General features: G+C 30.9%; 1 protein-coding gene across 3 annotated transcripts in view; it reads right to left on the bottom strand.

The window, feature by feature from the left end:
- LOC132723765 (neuronal acetylcholine receptor subunit alpha-10-like) overlaps window positions 1-23,861 on the bottom strand; it is a 68,051-nt gene that overhangs the window by 8,322 nt on the left and 35,868 nt on the right. The window contains exons 3-6 of one of the 3 annotated variants that reach the window (XM_060708542.1): window positions 15,012-15,238; window positions 7,595-7,704; window positions 6,437-6,894; window positions 2,232-2,318 (exon numbers count right to left, since the gene is read on the bottom strand). In XM_060708542.1, the coding sequence (XP_060564525.1) occupies window positions 2,232-2,318; window positions 6,437-6,894; window positions 7,595-7,704; window positions 15,012-15,238 (882 nt within the window). Of the gene's footprint in view, window positions 1-2,231; window positions 2,319-3,292; window positions 3,751-4,681; window positions 5,140-6,436; window positions 6,895-7,594; window positions 7,705-15,011; window positions 15,239-23,861 lie in introns of all 3 variants that reach the window. The other 2 variants (XM_060708543.1, XM_060708541.1) reach the window with 2 other exon arrangements.

The raw sequence follows: 23,861 nt of genomic DNA, 5'->3' as shown, positions 1-23,861 counted from the left end.
CATGACGGATGGTACGTAATTGCGCACCTGTGAATACTCACACTGTGGCATCCTAGAGAGCCTCTAAAGCGAATGTCAGCACACACACATTTTATTGTTTCATATGTGTTTTTGGAACATTTTCATATCTCAAGAGTATAGTTCGCCCCAAACGTCTCTCATATCGGTCTGAGTTATCGTATTTTCTGTCATATTTTGGATCAATGCCTTATGTATGTTTATAATGAAGTGAAACTTTGCCACTGGCACATGTTACTACTTGTTTGAAAATCTTATTAATTTCCTAACTATTTGTAAACATTTTGGAACTATTATTTCATTATCTTTATTCATAATTACATTATGGGGGTGTATATACATGGCAGATTGCTAACCTTTGTCACCATAAGAATAACAAATATACATATGGACAAATATAGCATCACGGATTCTAGTGGTGTTTTGATGGTATTGATAACATAGATTTTGTGCATCATTTAGATTTTCATGAATGTACTTATGGCCAACAGGTAAATTAGACTTAGAAAGTTCCATATTGTTATCTTATAAAATTTAAAAAAGACAATGTTAGGAAAGTATATGATTATAATGTTGTTGTGTGCAGTATCAGCAACTTATCTTAAGCATATAATGCTAAAAATACTCGTATATCAATTATATCAAAATTAGACAAATATTTTGACACAAAGAAATTAACGTTGGAACTAGCCATTTGCATGATATCATTGTTTCGGATATTTTGCGACGGGTTACGTCATATTACAAAATATGGCCTAATAGAAAAGAAAAAAACACTCAATCCTAAATTAAACTTATTGTTGAATGGTTAAAATGTTAAATTTCTTTACATTTAATTGTGAGGGATGTTTCGGATATAACTTGGGTAGACGAAGGGTGCATCAGAGGATAAGGTTGGTGCTTAAAGTGCAGCATATAGTGATATAAAGTTTTACACCTGTCGTCTGTCCTTTTGTCTGTTAGCAAATATTCACAGCATTGACTTTAGCGTCCTTTGGTCAATGTCGCGCTTAGTCATTATGAATAATTTTCAAAATTTGTGCCCTCTCTGTTTCCTTTTGAAAAAATTCAGGAAATTATAGTTATTGAGAGAAGAATAAAAATAATAATTAAACGATGTGCAGAACACAGGTTCAGACTTCCTCAGATCAAATGCTCTGCCACAGGGTCACTCATTTAACACAAACTAATTTAAGAAAATACAGATTGAAACTACACTGTACGTGTACAAAAAAACTCAACGCTTATTTGTAGTTTACTTTTGATATTCATTATGTACAGGCCACTTTTCTAGTTGTTTACAGTCAGCATCTATAAATACAAATTCACCACACCCTTAAAATTAGTAATTTTGTGACAAGAGCTAAGGTATATGACAGGTAAATATAAAGACCCGACAAAAGTTACATGAATCAAACTTACAATTGCAGTCACTGATATCTCACTTGGTATCATAAGGATAATTAACATAAATCATGTTCCGAATAAGTTAAATGAATGGGCCTCTCATTTGATTTAAGTTTTTTTTGTATTTAAATAGATTTGTATTGGGGGGAAATATTGCACTATCTTTTAAACGCTTGCATTATAATATTGGAATCACATAATTGAAATTTAGAATGTGTTTTTTACCTGTCACATAGCAAAAGTTAACAGCACATTGGTTCGAGCACGTTTGTCATTATGATTGTTTTTGAATATGAAACAAAATTTTTAATTCCTGGCTTTGATTTTGTCACGTTATTGATGATTATTATTGTATTCAAACAAAGCAAAAAACAAAGAATAATACACATAGTCATACGTTAAATACTAGAGTTTCATAGAATAAGATATTTCGATAGATTTTCCTTGTTTATATTCCATTTATTATGTGCCATTTGGTAGTGTCAACTGATGTTAGAATTCAGTGTCTATTCTAGGAGGGGGATGGGGGTTTCACTCATTCATCCCTTTTATCTCAGAGGCAGGGAAAAACCTTTACATAGAACAAGAAAGAAAGAAAGAAAGAAAGAAAGAAAGAAAGAAAGAAAGAAAAAGATCAACAAATGTAATAAATTCTCACTTTTCGATAAAAATTCCCTGTTTTTGAATCATTTTAAAACTAAATAAAATGCAAGGAAAGCAAATTCCACATCACTGAATATTTCGTAAATAATATTGCATGAACATTGCAGTTCATTCAATCATAGTCTATAAAAAAACCAACTTACCAATAAGAGGGATAGACTCTGCAGCTTTCGGTGTTGATTCGGACAATAACAGCAGCAAGACAAAAAATGCAACAAATATATTCATCCCTGAAATCACACAATTGTTTCAAACATAAACTTATTTCTTTTGAAGATTTAACTATCCTTAGTTTTATATTCAATAATTTTGAAGATATTTTAGTCAAGGTATTTATCATATAACTTTTTTTATTTTGAGACTTTTTACAGATGTTAAACTTGAATATTAAATATCTCGATGTATATTTTGTAATTTTCTTTCAATTTAATAGCAAAATTATTGCAATAATGTAGAAAAGCTGTATCCTATGAGTATTTTTTCACTGTTTTTCCCTCTTTTTTGTCTCAAATTAAAACGAAGTTGTAGTTTTAAATAAAAACATTTAAGTGTTCCCTACATGCCTGAATAATGTACATGCATCGTTTAAATTCCTTTATACAAATATGATTTATCTAATGTATCTACGGCTATATGAAATACATTGATTTTATATATTTAAATATATTGTCTTAGCTGCTTGCCAGAAAGACATGAAAATCTTTGTTGAAAATACTTCCTACACAACATGTTCTATCATTTTTATGGTTAGGTAACACAAAACAAGCTGCAGTTCATTTACCCTGATGCATTTTTTTAAGAAATTCAAATTATTTGAACTATTACAATTTCATTATTATCACAACTATATCATTCATAGATAAAATTGTGTCAATGCAAAAATATACCGTGTTTACACATGATGCATATGTGAAATCATTCTTAAAATAACTAGGCAAACGTCGGGTTTTATAAACAAAATGATTGAAATGTTTCATAACTATCACTACTGTGTTAAACGAATATTTAACTGAAAAGGCAAGCAAAACAATGAATGAAACTGGATTGAATGATATGAATGATCTTAATGTTACATCATCTTATGTCTAATGTGGAGTACCACAGCATGTCATTGCATACTTGAGTCGATATAATTACGTAAACAGGCAGCTTTTGCACGCTGACATTTATATGTTGATATTTTAATGAGCTGATGAGTACTTACCTAGACTTAATTTGGCAGGAGCTTCGGGTGGAACCCAGAATATCACAAGAGTTAAACACGTCAAAAGTGCACAAGGCATAATTAAGATAAATGTATAGAAGGCCACTCTTCGTCTCACAGTAAGATGAAATTTTAAATCAAGGTAAGGCACATCTTTACAACATTCGTATAATTTAACGTTTCTTTCGCCTCTGTTGTCCAGAATATCCCATTCGTTGCTTTTGATATAATCTTCTACCATAAACCGTGATATATTTTGGAAGAACTGTAAGTCTAAGTAGGTACCATCATGTGTCCAAGAACCAAATTGTAGGTAGCATGATTGGGTATCAAACGGAAAAAACTTTGTCTCAAATGCACAAGAACTGCGAAGGATAGCTTGAGGAATCCATAGTATGTCCCCTGTGTATTCTACGTTTACGAGGGCCGGCCGCTGTTCCAGTAATCTATCATCTGCGCTAAATAGCAGGCAGAATAAAACTATTAAGAAAGAGCATGGAAATCACGTCCGCTCTTGCTAACATACGTAAATTCTAAAATAAGCAACATTCAAGACAGAAATATTAAAACAAAGTATAAACAATAAAATGACTACTTTTCCATTCGTTTATTATTTTAAATCTACGCTAAGTGACATGCAAATATATGTTGGCTATCTAAAGAAGGTAAACAAAGGAAACGTTCTGTTACAAACGATTCTGTCTTGAAAGTTGCTTATTAATCTGATATGTGGCTGTTGAAATGATATCTTATATATCGACAAGAAATGACAAAACGTGAATAAACGTGTAGACACGTGACAAACAATAAACACAGATCTGAGACGAAAGCGCTGTTGCATTCTACGTTTAACGGTGATTTCATACTGCGGAAAGTCCATCCCTGTGCATTGAATCGCGGTTGTGTGTCCATTGTCATAATACTTGCTTCGGGTTATCTGTTATCCTACGTAAGTGTTGTATGTTGTTTTTTTTCCAATGTTTTTATGTGACACATATTTTTGTTTCTAATCGTTCCTTTACAAAGCTAGATACATTGTCTTGTAAAGCAAATTAAAAGGTAAAAGACCTCCTTTAAGTGATGAAAATGAATAATAAATAACCATAAGCTTAACAAATGAAGGCATACTAGGGAAATCTTAAAAGATTCAAAAAGCCATGAACATTAAAAACGAACACACTATACATGAAAAAGAGGTGTTTACAACCGTACTTAAAACTGGGATTCGTGCAAGGAAAATAAAACGAAAGAGGTGTTCTCTAAAGGATTGTAGAAAGCTCATTGAAAGTGTAACAAAAGCTGACAAAACCAGAAGAGCGGAGCAGTATCAAAAACTATCAAGCACCTGTATTTAACGTTTTTTATGTGTGATGCAAACTGAAAACTTACCTAATTGTAGTTTAGCAGGTGATTCTGGAGGAACCCAGAATATTGTCAACGTCAAGCATGATAACAAAGCACAAGGCAGTAGTAAAATAAAACTATAGAAAGCTGTCCTGCGTTTCAAACGTATGAAAAACTTTAAGTCTAAGTAAGGAATGCCTTCGCAACATTCATAGAATTCCACATCTCTACGTCCATGATTTCCGTATAATTCCCATTCATTCCCCCTGATGAAGTCTTCTACCATAAACTTCTCCTGTTTGCCAAAAAATTGAAGATCCATTTTTGTGCCATCATGGGTCCATGAGCCAAATTTTAAATGACACTCCGTTTCATCGAAAGGAAAGTAAGTGGTGTTGAACGCGCAGGTACTTCTTAGAATTGCTTGTGGCATCCACAAAATTGTGCCATCATCAAACACATTGACTAGTGCCGGCCTCTGTTCAGTAAGACGGGAGTCAGCGCTATAAGAATAAAGCATGTCAGCATAGCGATAGTGAAGATATGTCATGCAGGCAGTCACAATACTAGTAACGTAGAATGTAATTTTCCGGCAGTTTCAAATTCACCCTTACAAAGAAGGTAATGGCCGTAGCTCTTCTTCGATGTACCTGACATTTGACACCAAAACTTTATTTGATCTATAACTTTGATTACAGTTCTTCACCTGGACAGTTAATATTTGTTAATTGAATCTTGGGACATTCTTTTTAAATTCGTCATGGAATATGTTGAATATAATATGGCCAAGACATTATATTTCCTTTTTGTGTTATAAGATATAAAGGTAAAATATCTTAATCAGCATTAGAAATACCGAATGTAATATATGATACCAAATGTCACCATTAGATTAACAAATTATAAGACTTGACCATCTACTCAATTTCAAATGATAAAATGTTTGACAAGAGAACATATGAAAGACAAAGTAGAATCTAGCTAAGTAGGATTGCTAGCAATGTGTAGTTGTTTCTATTATTATTATTAGTAGTATTATCATTTACATTCTACCCCCAACTTTTTAATTCGTAGACAGGATATATATGTATATGAGCTTGTATTGTTTTTTAAGATTCCATTTTCTATTTAATATGTATTATTCATTGTCAAGTAGTAAGGGCTTCCAGTTTGTCAAATATTAACTTATTGTCTAAACAAAGCATGTGCTACTTTTTAAGTACATTCCGTCAGCACACACGCCATTTCTAATGACACAAATAGATTCATTAGCAGCGTCCAGTTATGTCTATTTTTATAATAAAATAAATACTATACTGTAATCGCTTTTAAAATGATTTTTCTAAACAGTTTATATTATGTCCGTATTATGTGTAAAAACTGTATATAAATATTGTTTTTAATTTCATGGATCAATTCTTTATATTGATTTAAATGATTTTTAAAAATATTGATGTAAAGGTTTTCATGTCTTTCATGTATATTTTGAAGTAAAATGAGTTGAAATGACACTTTTTAACAGAGGTATCTGTTGACTAAAGTATGAGAAATGACTTACACATAGACTAATTGTAAAATATGGCGTGCGCTCAAAGATTGTGAGAATACATATTGTGCCTCATGCCAAGACATTTATTTTTGAGTAGTAACATAATAACTTAAAAAGAGTGTGGACGACAAAAACTAGCATGACATTTTCAAGAAAACATCATGCTTAATCGAAACTGTGCAACTTCTATCACACTTCTACAGATAATGTGAGTTTTAAATTGATTGTTTATAAATGTGCATTATTCTCACCAAGCATAAGTTTTGCGGGCGACTCCGGGGGCACCCAGAAGATGACCAGTGTAAGACAAGAAAGCAAGGTGCATGGTAGGAGCAAGATAAAGCTGTAAAACGCCGTCTTTCTTCTCAGCAAAATATAGAACTTCAGATCTAGGTAAGGCGTGTCCTTGCAACACTCGTAACGTTCTACAAATCTCTGTCCGCGGTTACCCACCAAATCCCATTCATTTCCAGGGATAAAATCATCGACAAGAAATTTGGACTTATTATCAAAGAACTGAAGATCCATCTGGTTACCGTCGTGAGTCCAAGAGCCGAATTTAAGATGACATTCATTCTCATCAAACGGGAAGTATTTAGTGTCGAATGCACAGGTACTTCGGAGAATAGCTTGAGGCATCCAGAGAATTGAGCCATCGTCAAACACGTTAACAAGGGCACTCCGCTGCTCTTTCAGTCGGGAATCAGCGCTAAATAGGGCAAGGGTGAGCAGAAAACAGCTCGGTGTCACATTTTGTACAACATACATTGAACGACACAAACTTATAAACAATTGATTAGTAGACACATACATTAATATTATTTTTAATAAAACGTTTTTCATAAATTACAAAATTAGTGCCAAAATGTGTTCATAAATACTGTATAAAATTATTCAAAGCAATTACAATATCGCTCATGTAAAGCTCATTATTTCAATCGTTGAACTAATTTTTTAATGATTTGTTTATTTTTAGTTTAAACAATGACCTTTAAATCACATGTTTTATTTGCCAATTACAAATATCCATATTTCTTATTTCTACACATTTTACACATATTTATTGTAGAAGCCGCATAACAGTAGTTGTAAGTGTAAAAAATAATGTTCTTTTTGTTTGAACTAATGAATGAGTATTTAATTAGAAAAAAATCCATCATAGATAACGTCTATTTCAGTCACGTGATAAATACAATATATACTTTTGGTATTTATTCATATAGATTTTGTCTAATTCGTCTGAGCGAAAGGCAGGATTCACCAGAGGTTCGCTAAGCATAATTTCTTTTGACTTACTGGGCAATTTATATGTATCAACAACTTGATGCATTTCGTTTATAATATTTTTTAATGAATAATTTTTCGTATTTATTATTTAAAGATGATGAAAAAGATATAAAAGTACTTACAAATTGTAAAGGACAATATCAGGTATCCAAACCTTGTCAGGTGGAACCATTATTTTCTTTAAACCATCAAATTTATCAGGATCCCATTTGAGTAACGCATCTTTCCATTGCTGTAAAAAAAAGAGCATGTGTTAATTGATTTTAAAGTTGAAAAGCCCACAATCTTTCGGATACTTTTTGAATTGATTTTAACATGAAAACTTCAAATGCGCAAATATACATCTTGACATAGATAGATACTTATATGATTCAAAAGTTTTATTTTGGATATGACACAAGAATGTAATCAGACATCTTAAATACAATACGTATATTTACCAGAGAGACTGCAACATATAAATATTGTGATATGCTGTCTAAGAAAATATATTGGCAATTTTCTAGAATTAATAATAGAAGATGACATATCTGAAAGTTAGCACGTTAATCACAAGACAATGGAGCATGGTTCAATCTGATTGGCGACGTTGGAATATGTCTATAACCGAATCACAATGGCATACTATTTGATGAAAGTATATAACGTGAGATACAGATATTATTTTGCATGCTATTTGCGAACTGTAGACGATTGAATTTTATATTTTGAAAGGTATTTGCGTGACTTAAAATACATATCTCAATGTAAAGAATACAAAATAGCTCAATATTTCAACTAACACCTTTCTGTAACATGATTTTATTGGTGTCAAAAGCATTTAAATAAGCATTGCTAAATTTTTAAGAACTTATTTTTATTTCTGATAGATAAACGCAATAAAAGTCGCGTCAAATAAACTTGAGTTGGAAATAAAAGAAATCGGTATTATAAAAAACCCTTCTTTTATTTTCATTACGATTCTGGCAAAGAGTGTTAAAAGCATCCAAAAATAAAATAAAATAAATAGCAGTCCAAGGATTGACACAGCAACAAGGCCAAACAAATATATTGCCTTCCGCAACTTAGCAGCTAATTGCTAAAAAATGTTCGTTAACAGTGAGGATACAGAATTTGCCAGGGGTGTGGGTTCAAACCCCCCTGGAAACAACTTGTTTTGTTCCTTTTTATTTATCTATTTTTGCCCGGTCATGCTTAGGTTTCCTTTTCTTTTTATCTATTTATGGAAAATTCTTGAATTAGGAAATATTTGCAAATTTATGTGTATATTTTTGTTTCAAATGAGTGAATATGTATGACTTATATTTCTAAATCAGGATGATAAAACTTTTTTTCTCGTATGTTTTTCACAAATGTTCGGAATTGTATCTAGATAATCATTATATGAAGATATAAAGATGCCCGTTGACAGATGACAAAAATGATCGGGTTTTTTTTCTGAACACATCTTCTTTCTTTTTTATCAAATCTGACACGTACCTGTTTCATTTAACCCTTTTTTCTTAGACAGATTTTCTTTAGGTTTGTTTCTTTTCATTTTAAAAACTATCAGTGTTTCTTACCACTTCTAAAGTGAGATAAAAATGAGACAAGTAATACTGATTTTAACAGACGAAAACATACATATTGAGGAAACATATATGTTGGAAAAAAACATGTGAGTCCAGTACTTTAAAGCGTTGAGAATTGAGTACTGCTAGAGCCGGTACAGACTCAATCAAACCGGGTCTGCAATTTTCATGTAAATTGTTGTTTTTAATGCCTCCGAGGGATCACTTTTTTCCAGATAATTATTATTGTTGTTGTTATATGTAACTAATAAAAAAGGTACACTTAAATCGTCAAAATAATGAAACAAGACGGTAAACTTGATATATTTTCTATTTCTGTCAAAAATATGATTATGATATGTAAACTTTTCAATAACTTTTATATAAACATCGTCAATTATACATCTCAATCATACATTTTCAATTGAGCCGTTATAACTCTATGCTTAACGACGCCGTAAATGGGCATATTTATTTGAATGACTTTTACAGAAAAGTGAAACCTGCCCTGTGCTTAAACTTTATTTAGTTTATTGTTTATATTTTTTATTGAATTATTTTGATCTTTCAATTACGCTAGCTATTAGACACTGGCCATAAGAAGCTTTGTTACGCTTTGTACAAAAGGGATGCCTAATGGACACTATACTTACAATATCGTAAGCAGGTATCTCTTTAACATTGGCTTTGTATTTATGAGACAGTTGTTCGTTAGTAAATAAATTCAGAAAGTAAAAAAATACAGAAGTGTATATTGAAAAAAGCAAATTGAAAATAAATTGGTTTTATAATTATTGTTCGTTTTCATTTTCAAACGCCAATGTTTAGAAACGTCGGATATACATTGTATTACAATACAAATAAAGTTCTACATCATTATACCCACGTGAAGCATATAACTAATATATAGAGATGTTTTTTATGAACGCTCGTTACTGAGCACACGTGGGTTGAGTGTATTTACGATATCAATAAGTCTCACACGGACATTTAAAAATGTCGGGGAACGTCAATATGTCACTTGTAATGGCCAAGCCCGGACGTTTCTCTCCAAAGCGCTAGAATTAGGTCATAAATGCTTTATATTTCTTGACACTGGATTCATTGTCATGTGGAAATATTTACCACCTTACTTTAAAAGCTGCATCTAGTCGGTTCTTTTTGTTTGTTTCTTTTTTTTCAAACATTTTTGATTGACCTACGCTTTAAAAAAACAACTTGAAAAGCAATCATTCCACCAGCAGTTTGTTCCACGCACATGCACTTTGTCACTTGATAAGGTTTTGAAAATGGTGCTCATCATTAATTTACCTATGTTTTTTCAAACCCTTCTAAATAAATTTAATTTAAACCATACCGATAACATTAAATAAATTCATTACAAAAACTAACTTATAGAACTAGACAGATTATCACATTTTTGCCAATTTAGAGCTCGATCTTAGATATTTTAGCTATCCATTGGTATTAACTTAAAGCCTGTACATATCATAAGTCTCATTAACTTTCAAGACGTTTTTTTTCTATTTTCTTATCATACAATGACAAGTTGCGAAGCACATTTATTGTGTCATTCTAAAAGAATTATTTTATAGTCATTAAAGTTTTAGGAAATACATCATTGCTTACTGATTCGCGTATAAAGATTCCAGTAATGCCATATACAGTATTTGAGCTGCGGCACGACAAAACCAACATGGTGCGTTTGCGACCAGCATGGATCCAGACCAGCATGCGCATCCGCGCAGTCTGAATAGGATCAATTGCTGTTCCAAAATTAACAAAATATACTTAACACAGACCTGAGAGAAACTGCTTTGGTCATACCACGCTGTCCAACATTGATCATTGAGATCTCTAGACGAGTCATTAGTATTTGGATGCGTGAACACGATGCGCTGGCTGTATGACAACGTTGATGTTAACACGCTAATTTGAATGTGTTTTAATCTATTTCTTTTTTTTTTAAACTGATTTATCTAAGTCATAATATATTTTTTAAAACTATGTTCTCTATGTAAAACATTATGATGAAATTATGAAGCAAATTTATTTATGCTCATATATGCACTAGTAATTAAGCATCGTTAGAGCTTTAAAATTTATATACAAAACAGTTTCGTTTGTTATAGAACTATAATAGAATAAAAACTTGTTGTTATTAATCACCATTTTATAAATCAAATCAATTTGTATCTCTTAATAAGTACCGATAATAAATAACAATATTAGATTATACAACATTAAGTTGATTAATATATGGAACAATATTACGTATCTTTATAATATCAATGAAGCATTAAGAATATTTCAACACATATAGAATTGATTATAATTCTACAGAAAATGAGCCAATTGTCACAACCTTTTACCTTTCAAAATTAGATATTGTGTTCAGCATTTTTCAGCACCATAACAATAAACATGCAATTTTTGGTAACATTTGTTGTTGACATAGGATGGTAAATATCCCTAGCTTTTTTATCCTGTTGTGTGTTAGAAGTACATGTAAATAAATTTTATTCATGTCGGTCCCCGGAATGTTATCAAATTTGAAAGAGAACTTGATATTCTCCTTCTACGTCATGCAAGAGTTACAAGAGTAGAAAAGTAATGTACGATATAAATGTAATAACTGTTTACTGACATCTGTTTAGTAATGTCACGTTATTCTAAGATATTTTATACAACGTACAGTAGATCAAATAAAGAAACAAATATATCAGCTATCAAACCTTCAACATCTGAAGGTACTTAAAACTTTATAATTTGGCTGATTTGTATTTTGCTTTTTAACGTTTACATTTTGGTGTAAACATCATAGATCACGTGCAATGACACATGAACTTAATTAACTATTTTTTTATAATACGCTGCGACGAGGTAATGTTATTTTCCGCTGCAGAATATGTAAATTTATACAAACCGACATACTTTTTAATTCACTATCACTATCTTAAAACAAACGGTTTATGTTACCATGTTAAAACATTTTGTTTATTTATTAGAAAAAAAATAACAATATAATGTTGGGCTACAATGTTTGCACTTTGTTGTTCATTAACTTGTTGTTATTAGGGTTATCACGCAAATGTGTATCATTGGTAATACCCTCGAGAACGTCAATGTCATACAAGCAATTAAATGTCAATATTCTTAGCATATCGTATCATCGAGATATAATTGGGACCGTTCTAAAAGAATTTTTTTTCTTCGAAAATGAAAAGAAAATAAAGTTATCAAAAAATCAAACTTCTATCAGATTGCTAAATTGTTTTCAGTTAATCTTAAATAGTTAAGCTTAAACATTTGACATGATTTCCGTTGTTTTACATCCGTACATTTTACATTTTATCAAAATTGTAGCACCAATTAAAGAACGTTTGCTTAAATGATTTAACCGCCATGCTCACGCAAACGTTTGCATTTCATACGTAATAATTATTGCATATACAGTTCAAAGTGATGGAAGAAGCATAACATACAGTTCAGTATGCTTTAATTGATTGCACCGAAATGACAAGGCTAGGAAAAGATATAATTTAGTCTGAACGGTAATTCATTCTATTACAGAAGTATCTGTAAATAAAGAAATTCGCTGCCAACACAAATTTCAATCAGTGGCTGAGACCGACTCCTAGATGGCAGGCTGTAAGTATTATTGTCTTGATTATTTTCATCTAAATTTTAAAGTTTGTCGCATATAGTCTAGTAAACGTTTTAAGATATTTTTTTATCAAATTACGGGAAATGAACTCCCTTTTTAGTACAATTTATCACGTCATTTCCGATCAAATTTTATTCAAGATCGTTTTGTTTCTTAGTGTAGAACTTATAGCTGGAACAAAAATATGATTGCTGTTTTTTAAAAAAAAACATCAATTACGTAAATATTGTTAAAACATTTTAGAAAAATACTCAATAAAAATATGATCTCATTGGGAAACGTTTTACATTTTCTAAAATGTTTTTGAAACATTTCCCATATCATTTATTCAAAGTCCCTTGGGACATTAAGAAAGTAGTAGCCTGGAGCCATTAAAACTCTTGCTTCACTGAATTATTTATATAATGGATCTGGTATAAGCTGGAAAGCCTCTTTCCGACCATCCGCAGTAATTTGATTTCCACACCACCATTGTCATTGTAAGATAAAGCCCGTATTAAATTTGTTTTGACAATTGTATATAATTGAATTCTGCCAAAAGTATAAGCCATTAAATCAAAAAGGAAAATATGTTACAAGAGAAGATAGAAGAGAGGATCAACAATTAAGAAGATTTTAATTATCCATCAATCATTCATAAGGACAGTCCATTTTTTTCTATTTATACAACACAGCGATTTCTTTTTCCCTAAAAACTGAGTATCTTTGGTTTTATTACTAGTTAGTTTGTGCTTTCTTAATAGAAAGTGACGACTAAGGAATTATTTTTGAAGAAATAAAAGACCGTTATTTTTATTTTTGATTTAAGTATTTCCATTCCCTGAACAGATATTCCAGGATCGAATGATTAATTAAGACATCGTGTTTCTACAAACATACTGGAATGTATAGTGTAATAATAAAATCTGCATTTGTAATAACCGTTTTGTTGCAGAGAGTAATGAATTATTTGCACAATCAAACAACATTAACATTAAAAATTTAACGTGACGAATGTTTTTGAAAAACATATGATATAATGCGTAATGCAGTGTGAGATAAAATAGCTTACATATGTACATAGATCAACTTATCTATAAAATAATGTATATATTTTAGACAGAGTACAATATCACATTTCCAAAATAATACTATATCTCTTAAATAAATAAATAAATAAATAAATAAATAAATAAATAAATAAATAAATAAATAAATGTTTAATACATGTATATGAACTATAAGGGTAAAAGTGATTTCATATTAGCCTGCGTTCTAGTTTATTGAACACTTAAATTGTTTTTCATATGTCTTTATATAATTGTTGCGCTGTATTTCTTTCACTTAACAAGCATGATCAATATAAATAGACTTAAAGGACAAAAGCGAAATACATGTTGAAGAAGCTATCCATCAAATACTGTATCTCATGGAAAGTATCTGGCAATATTTTCATATTACAGACTGACTTCATTATCCTTAACGCTAAGAATCTTGGCAAATTTGGCAAAGAAAAAAGTTACTGGAGCATCATGTGTATCGGACATGCCTTCAGTAGCTGTATTAGGACGGAAATTGTCTCTCAGTTTGGAACGCTGACTGCTTATTGAACTGCTCAACCTGTCAAAACCTGATTTTCTTTGTCTGGAAGGTATCTTACTTTTCAGATAAATAATTATCCTAAAATTATGTAAATATGTATCCAAACCTCGCCTTAAATTTAATTAACGTGACAGAATTGTTTCTTTCTCTTCGAGGGTGTGAACTGCTTCGTACTCATGTTCATTTATCAAATGATCAGACAGGCTAAGTATGAGATTTTGAAATTGTCAAGGGTATCATTATATTTCATCAAAGTTTTATACGATACTTCTTAAACAGCTTTGTTTAGAATTAAGTTGTCTTGTGACAAGTAAAATCCATCTGCCATTTATTTTCATTGTAAATGTTAATGTATTAGCTTAGAACCAACGTATGCAATAGAGAAATATAGCATCCCTAAAGAAAGCTCAACACAGCAAAATTGTAAAATGTTGCAGGCTCGGTTTGATTGAGCCTGTTCATGGTCGGTACTGGAAAGTGCAAGTTTCGCAATGAATATTTCTTTAGCGTGTTTCATTGGACATAATTTATATATTTATGTTAAGTGAAATATATTGTTGTTTCTTTTTTTCCTAATCGTGATTTCAAATATCTAATAGACACTGTTCATTGATAATGAAATAAAAACTATGGATTAATTATTCCTTGCGAAGGCAAAAATAATTGTCTATTTTCTTTAGTGGATCTTTATATACCACGCACCCTTATTATCATTGCTATTTGTAAGTTAATAATACTTACATACGTATACCAGACATTTGTCTCGAGAACCTGATTTTTCTCATCCACGTCCATAATTTGAACAAGACTAAGACCGAACTCGACGGTTATCAAATCCGAGGTGTTGGTTACCGGTCGACCGACTGTGGTGTAATTACTGTATCTCTCTAATAGGCATTTGATTAGTGCCTTTTCTTTTGATACCGATTCATACATACTCCAGTCGATGGGACAATCTTGTTCAAACCCTGAAAAGTGAAAAGCTTACAGTAATAAAATCAAATACGCAAATGTGTGCAACCATTATTGATTTAAATTTTAATAAACTATCTACCATAGTAATAATTAACAGTCTATATGACCTACATAAATTCCTGTAAGTATCTTCCAGATTTTTCTTTCATGAAAAGGCGGAGAACCTTTTTTTTATTTTAAGCGGTTTTTATACTTTATTCTAACTGATTGTCAATATTGATTATGTACAATCACCAATTTATCTCAATTCGACAGCGAAAATATTCTGACTTTAATGTCACTAAATTAACAAAGTTGATAAGTTTAAGAGATTTGGTTTGAAAAGCATTATATAGCGAATATGAAATGGTATGAGGAAACTTAGAGCAACACATTCAGTGAAATCAATATCACGCTGAACTGTTTCACTTTATCTCAAGTACTCTATAAATATCACTTCCGGAACTGACTTAGCATTAATAATGTCAATCACTATACCAAAATCTATTTCATCTCCCAGAAAAAAATCTCCGATTATCTCACATCAAATTATAGTGTGATTGTCTTCTAAGCTCATTTGTTTAATTCTTTTCGCAATATTTTCTCATCCAGTTAGTTGCCCTGCATCATTTGCGTTGAGATTGCTAATGGCAAGCCTCTCGACAATAAATAGAATTTTAGCAGATGTAATTATGAAAGTATTGTATATGTCACTATTATCTTGGTAGATGTCAGCCCCAGTGGACCGAATATACACAACAATCCGCGAGAAATTCATAGCCCCGGAAATAATGACACACGGGAATGGTTTACTGTGAACGTCAAGCACATGACTATCATTAATAGACAACATGTGAAGATATATTACAATGAAAAATCGCCTCACTCCGTATCAAATATGCTTTTCATTACTATAAGACTTCATGCAGACATATGAAGAAATACCGTTAATCCCCTATTGATTAGGTCGCAGACAGTAATTTCAGAGTAAAATTGATGTTAAATGAATTTTCTTACCAAACTCCAAATAGAAAACAAACAAACGTCACTTTATATTACCTTTAACGGTGTTAATTTCGAAAGTATGAGAGAAAACATGCGTCTCTGGTATTTATCAGGGAGATTTAAAGTTACTACCTCTCTGATATCTTAACACTTTATACGGCGCACGTAATTACATTTCAACACGCAAAACTTTTATCGCAACTTGCGAGTTTTTCGACAAACTTTGAAACCAGATCAATAGGGAATACGCGAATATCCAATCTAATATAAAGAGGCATTTCTCTTTTTCAATAACATAAATGATAGCATCATGTACTCCCTGATAAACTGAATCTGTGAAATCGAGGTCGTCTTTAACGCTCTCATCAAAGATAGAATGAATGCTTTACAAGACAAAATTAGTTGTTTTTCAGCCTAAACAATTATTTACCTAGTACTATATCGTGTAATTGCATAGACAACAATTACAAAATTAGATATTTGTGATTTAGTTGTTCAATCTGCCATTATCAACTATTGGTCAATCGCCATTATAAAAGCCAAACTTTTGGAAATATATTACTAACTGAACTGAACTTCACATCGAAAAAAATGAGCATAATGTCACTTTAATAATATGTTTCAAAGCTGTTATTTATAGACATAAGCTATTTTCTATTGTATATAAAGTTTAATCAAATAATTAAAAAACCAATGATAAGTAAACTTTTACCTCTAAAAGGTTTAGGAATCGTGACAGGAGGAATTAAAACAAATATTTTCACTCGATTTCCTAGGATATGAATAACTTAAATAAGCTTCAGATATGCGTACACATTTTCCACTGAAGAAATAAAAATGCAAATTTTTCTCTTAAAAATGTTTTAATAATGGAATTAGAGTATGTTTGATGCTCACCATATGAAACTTGTCATGAAAGTAACACTAGGTAAACATATTGTTTTATGTGTTCCTTGTAAAACCTGAATAACTTTACTAAACGCAAAAGATGTTTCAGCTATATGGCCAATGATTAACGTTTGTTAGGGAAGACCAATACTCAAAACTTTTTGTGAATTAGGAATAATTTCATTTTTGGGAATGAACAAACCCTTCATGAATGAATTGTCCATATGATCTAAGTCATTAAATAGACTTTCCTAAAACATTATATATGTTTACTTTATTATACCTAAGGATTTCGAACCAAATGTCGATAAAAGTCAGTAACTACATGTATCATAATAAACTTGAATCCGCTTTCGTTTTCTTTCTTTTCTTATTTGTTTTGTTCTTAACAATTTGTCCTTTTTGGTGTGTATAATTGTATTCTTGTTTTACATAAATAAAGATAACGTTACAAACTTTTTGAACGTATAGGAAGATGGATTATGGTTTAAACAAAAATTCTCAAGAACATCAATCCACATTATATTCCCATTAAAATTTGACAAATGTAGTTCCTTATTTCTTGACAATTTTATATCTCTCTGAATACAAGCTTAAAGAAAACAGATATCTTTTTAAATTAAGAGTGACAACAAGGGCTATACTCTTCTTGTTGATGAAGGGAAACTAGAATTCAAAAAACTGCTTTAAAAGTTAGTTGTTTTGATACAGATGTAAAAGAAACAATAGAAAAATGTTCGTTATATGTCAATTATTTATCTTACATTTATTATATATATTGGTAACTGTCAGATTATATTCAAGGTATTAGACGTTTACTTATATATAAAAAACCTAAAATGTATATAAAACTGAATTTTTGTTTTTGTATTTGGAGAGAAAACGTTTCTGTTTGTTTAGAAGCAACAAAAGATACTCATATCAGTGATCAAATATATAAAGATTATAGACATCACTCTAGCATATAGGAAATAAGGTGACCCAGGAGTTTTAAACTTATGCATAGACTCAACAACAACATGAAGACATCAATTATTGTTTTTGGCTTGGAAGTGAAATGGAGGAAATTTAAATAGTCTCCAGGGAAATTAGAAAGGAGGTGTTGAAGTCATTCAGTTATTGATTGTTTGGAATATCCAATTCGACGAATATTTCGAGAACGTTATGATGGATGTATTTTTAGTCTTATTTAACATTTCAATATCTAAACATGAGATCCTTCGAGAGCCATGAAAATAAAATTCAAAAGGTAAAATTATCAAACTCGGTTGTTTGAGTCTGTTCATGAGAGATAATTTTAGGTGCAACATCTGTCATGCTCTAACACCAGATGGAGCAGTAGGCGATGATGAACAGTAATCAATGAACCAGAGAGTCTAGAAAAATATAACAACATGGAAATGAAGTACGGATATATTTATAATGCATGTTTATATAACTGCGTGAACTAGTTTGAATTCAATATATTTATCCACTTTCAGTGAAAGCAGGAAAACTAGACTTGTTATAATGCTACTATTCGTGTTCACGTGATTGTGATAAATATCATTTAACGACAGTTATTTATAAACAGAATTCCCTACACAAATAAGGTAGGACAAAATAAATAGGAATGTAGTAACAATTTACAACAAGTACACTCCAATCAGAAATATTTGATTGAGTCCGGCACCAGTATGATATATTATTGCTTTGAATCCTGCTTATTTGATATTTGGGAAACATTTATGTAAAATAACATCGGTGTTTGTATTCAACACTGAATGCTGTGTTTATATTGGCCAGACAGATGCCATACATTCAAAAACTGCATCAATCAATTATGCGCCTGATTTTATTAAATATCTATTATAAACTCATTTAGTCTCTTCCCAAGTTTTATCCGAAGCAGTTGCTTTCTGTCCGAATAGTGTATTCTTCAGAACATAATTTCACTGATTACAACCAATAATTCCTTTTACCAATCCCAGATCTTACTTTATTACTAATGTTCAAAGTAGTCGAGTCCCAAAGCTATGTTTTTGCCGTTTCAAAAAAAAATATCATGAACATAAAATGAAACCTTCAAAGATGTTTAATTCACAAGACAGCTAAGTAAAAGGGGTGTCATACTCATTAATATAAGAGGTAAGATAATTTAAAGCAACTATATTATCAAATATCTCTGTTATTCTTGGGCACCTGTCAACGCAACGATTCAAATTTCATCAAGCTGAGATATCGAGTAATTAAGAAAATTTTCTCGACAACTTATCTTTGATCAAGTGTGATATTTACTTTATTCGTGAATTTTCGAAATGAATTATTCAACGTTGTTTTTTACTTCACGAATATAGGTACCTGTATCGCATTAAAATCACGCAAACAATACATTTACGGTGACGTCCACACGCACCATTTCGAGATATGGATCTCATTTTGACGTCTTCAAAACAGTATCTTAACATGATGTGTTATCTAAACGAATGACAGAACGGTATAAAAACGTTAACAGTTGTTAGTTTTTTGTTGTTCTTCTTTTTTTATCCTTTTTTTCCAAACACAGTTTATCTAAAATACTGAATTTATAATAACTGAAATAAAGATATAAATACATTATTTAATGACAGTAGACTTGATAAATATGCACAGTTTACTGTCGAATAACACACACACACACAAAAATGACATATTTATATGACATAAAATGTTGATTGTGCGCATGGCGCTAATTTAATATTACATGATGAACTGCGTGTATGCATAACAGGTTATATAAGAAAGACTGCGTAAATACACCAAGAAAGTCTACTTATCAAACTATGTCATTTCTCGTAACATTTCTGTGGACAATGTTATTTATAACTTAATTTAGTTCGGCAATGCATTTTTAAGTTCTTTATGATATTGTGTAAAATGTCATTATTATAAATGTTACAAATAAAGTTTAAAGGATCTGGTATAGAATTCATCTCAGATTTTGAAATTTTAAACATTTGAGCCGTGTCACGACAAAACCAACATAATGCGTTTGCGACCAGCATGGATCCAGACCAGCCTGCGCATCCGCGCAGTCTGATCAGGATCCATGCTGTTCGCTTACAGACCCTATAACAAGTAAAGAAACTGATAGCGAACAGCATGGATCCGGAAGCATGCTGGTCGCAAACGCACTATGTTGGTTTTGTTGTGACACAGCTCATTTAATGCAAGAAGTTTTTAGACAGTTTTGCTGTTTGACAGGAAGCATCGAGTGATTACAAAGCTTCAGTAAATGTTCATCATTCCAAAATCAATTTAAGACCCTCTAGCATGATTGTTGTAGACATTTCAATTAAAGGAATGCATTTGAACTTGAAATATTGATCGCTGATTTTAGGAATATACATCTAAATCAGCTACAATGTTTGTCTTGCTAACGTTGTTATTGTGGTCCTATAATATCATTTCTATGCTGATTGGTATTGTCCATTATCCATTCTAAATCTCATTTTCACAGTCTGTCTGCTCCTCAACTCCGAAACATTTATATATACGGCTAATTATGTAGACATATCGTCAGGTTATTCGCCAGGGACAACGTTATATTAAATACAGCAAGAAGGAAGTGTTATTACTTTAGATGAGATAAACTAGTAACGAAATTACAAATGATACGAAATATTACGAATCCGGAAACATTGACAACATGTTAGTGAAATTAACAACAGAGCTGAATATTTATTCACATGTAGATCTATAAATGAATTGACACCAATACACTGCCATACGACTAAAAAGTTTGTAACAGTTTTTTCGAGGCAATCACACAAAAGATTTGAAATATCGTCTGCTCATTCCTATTCAGATTGTATTTCTATTTTTACAAAAAATCTTGATATAATTTACTGACTTTCTATAAATATATGTTTCTCTTTTAGTTCAGTATTTGTTGATAATAGCATTTGTAAATTTCATGGTTGAAAGTAGGACCTTATGTAACTAATATCATTTGTTTGTTTGTTTTCTATTTTAAATAGGTCTAAATGCGGCCAAAATAGTTTATTTATTATTCTTTTAAACTTTTTCTCTATCAATTGTTAACATCCAAACGTATGCTTCTTTGTATTCAAGTAAAACGGACGTGAAGATAGAAAGCAAATATAATTTTCATTTTAAATTTGAAAAAAAAGATACATAAAACCATCGATGTTTTCGCGGTTTAAAAGAAAAATATTTGTTTAATTAATTTTTGCAAACCATTGAGGCATTTGTTGTTGCATTCTCAATGCAGCAAGATAATGTAAATGTAATCGTTCAAAAACAATAAAAGTCGTTTGTATCATTCTTGGACAAAAAACCTTATATAAAATCCATTTCATTGCCTACACAAAGAGATAGTTATATAAAGTATTTGATTGACTCGTGCGTGAAATAATGTTTGGATGCATTCACTTGCTCTACCCCTCGTTAACATTAGCAAATAATTATGTCCTTTTTATTTATATGACCACATACGGCGGCCGTTTCAAACTCATCTGCTATTATATGTTTTCTGTTTTTATGATGTAGAAACAAGGATCCTAACTATTTAAATTGAATCAAATTATGATTGAGACACTTAAAAGTATATGCATAGATGTATGCATACCTTCTTTCGAAACATTACTAGTCCAGCTTTATAATTTCACATTGTGTTGTGGCCGCTTTGTTTGGAATCTTAAAAATTGATAAAATAATTATATGGAAATAAGGGATCATTGTGTAAATAAGACTGAAATTCTTCTCGTATTTATACGACAGAGCTAGGATGATTGGGTGTCTAGAAAGAAGAAGTATTACACTTTCCTAATGCATCTTTCTCAGAAATTCTATTTAGATATGTCATAGAATGTTTTATCACATGCAAAGACATGTAAATGATACGTAATTATCTGGAAAGATAAAGTTTTATGTATAATGACCTAGTAATCTCATCAGATACTCCGCTTTAACGAGTAAGGTGGGTCGAATAACAGTAATGTCTACTGGTAGATTAGTAAACACACAATTTATAACACTTTATCAGGTTTGAATGTGATGTATTTCGTACCATCAGTACGCCTGAAACAGGCTAACAAGCCTGCCATTGCAGAAATGGTATGGTAATCAAAGTATGGCGTTATCAATAAGCAAGTGGCTTATTCTCAAGATATAAACGGATAATTGGATTATAACAAATTATGCTCTGGAAAGAGAAGAAAGCAAGAGAGTGATTCAAAAAAGTGTAATTTTCAGATGTTCCGTTCTGTAGTAAAAACGTTATAAAGATGAGTTGATATATTATATGTAAATGTTTGTCGTTTTTATCACATAAAATCGCTTTCTGCTTGACTTTATTCACGCAGGACATCGTGAATATTTTTGTTCAGTTAACACTGAAGATATAAAACATATTTTAGCATTAATGTTTGTGAACATACAAAGTGTTCATCGGATATGGAGATAATAAAGTTATAATAAGATTTGATATGTTATCCCTTATTGAGTTTGTACGGTTATACTTTTCTGTATTTCATGCCAACACGAGTTCATAAATATATTTCATTTCGTAATGAAATTACAGATACAGTGAATGATTACAGTAATAAATGCGATGAATAACTATCTTTAGCATAACGTATATCTCTGAAAGTTTTTATGTAGGTATCAAATGAGCCGCAATATTATGTCAACATAGCTACATTTCTGTAACAAAATATATTCAGTTTGGTTGGAAAAAAACATGTTTATGAAATACCAGTAAATAGATTCTGAAACCATCTGAACGATAGTACCGATATGTTGGGTAATGTGCAATTAAGGCCATTAGTATATTGTCTTTTAAATTCTTACTTTTTAATGTCTTCTTTTTTTCTTCCTTTTTTTTAACAATGCAATTCTCATTGTTATAAAGTATATATCCGGATAGGTTGCCGGAAAGTGTTGCGAGCAGTACATTTTTAGGCATTCATTATTGAAATTTCTAAAACACCTTTAGATATGTACATGACAATGAAAATTGCAAAATTAGAAATTCGAACCTCAAATAATGCATAACTAAAATATTAAAAAACCTTAATACTGTAATGTTATCAATACTGTTTTCTCGACAAAAAGTGCCGCAGATACTATTTTATCGTGACCTGAAATACTAAAGCCGTCGGCGCTGAAACATCTAAAATACAATTACGTTTCTTGAAAATAATTGATAAAGACAGTGTATCACCTTTTCATACGTACGGTGACCCACTTACGAAATTCGTTTAAATTTATTTAAACTAAATTTCTCCAGAGGTAAAAGATATATCGGAAGAAAATGTGAACTTAAACATAGCAGTTGAAAAGAAGTTTTCAGTATATTCAAATAGATATTATATCCTGTAGATTTTAAATATAACGTTCCAGTTTTATATCCTGTACTGAAAGTGAATAACTATATTGTTTACTTGGGGGAAATAAAAACTTTGTATTCTTTCTTAGCTGAATATCATTTCAAGTAAATCTAATTTGCAGATGTGAAAATGAAATGTCTGGTTAATATATTTACCAAACTATAATATCGTATTTTATCGGTGTTTTTATAACCTTTTTGGTGTTTTCATTACCTTTGTGGTGTTTAAAGATTTATCATCCGACGTCTTTTCACTTTTTCTGATAATAATTTCATCACACTAATATTACAATTGTTACATAAATATTTGTTCTGTAAATTGCTTTTTAGATTGTGTCTCGGGTAATGGTATTCGTTTACTTTAGATGAATTCA

This window comes from Ruditapes philippinarum, unplaced genomic scaffold, assembly GCF_026571515.1.
Source record: "Ruditapes philippinarum isolate M1 unplaced genomic scaffold, ASM2657151v2 ctg561_1_1_1_1, whole genome shotgun sequence".
Lineage (NCBI taxonomy): Eukaryota > Metazoa > Mollusca > Bivalvia > Venerida > Veneridae > Ruditapes > Ruditapes philippinarum.
Note: the sequence above shows the minus strand (reverse complement) of the source record. Positions and strands in the feature narration are given on the sequence as shown.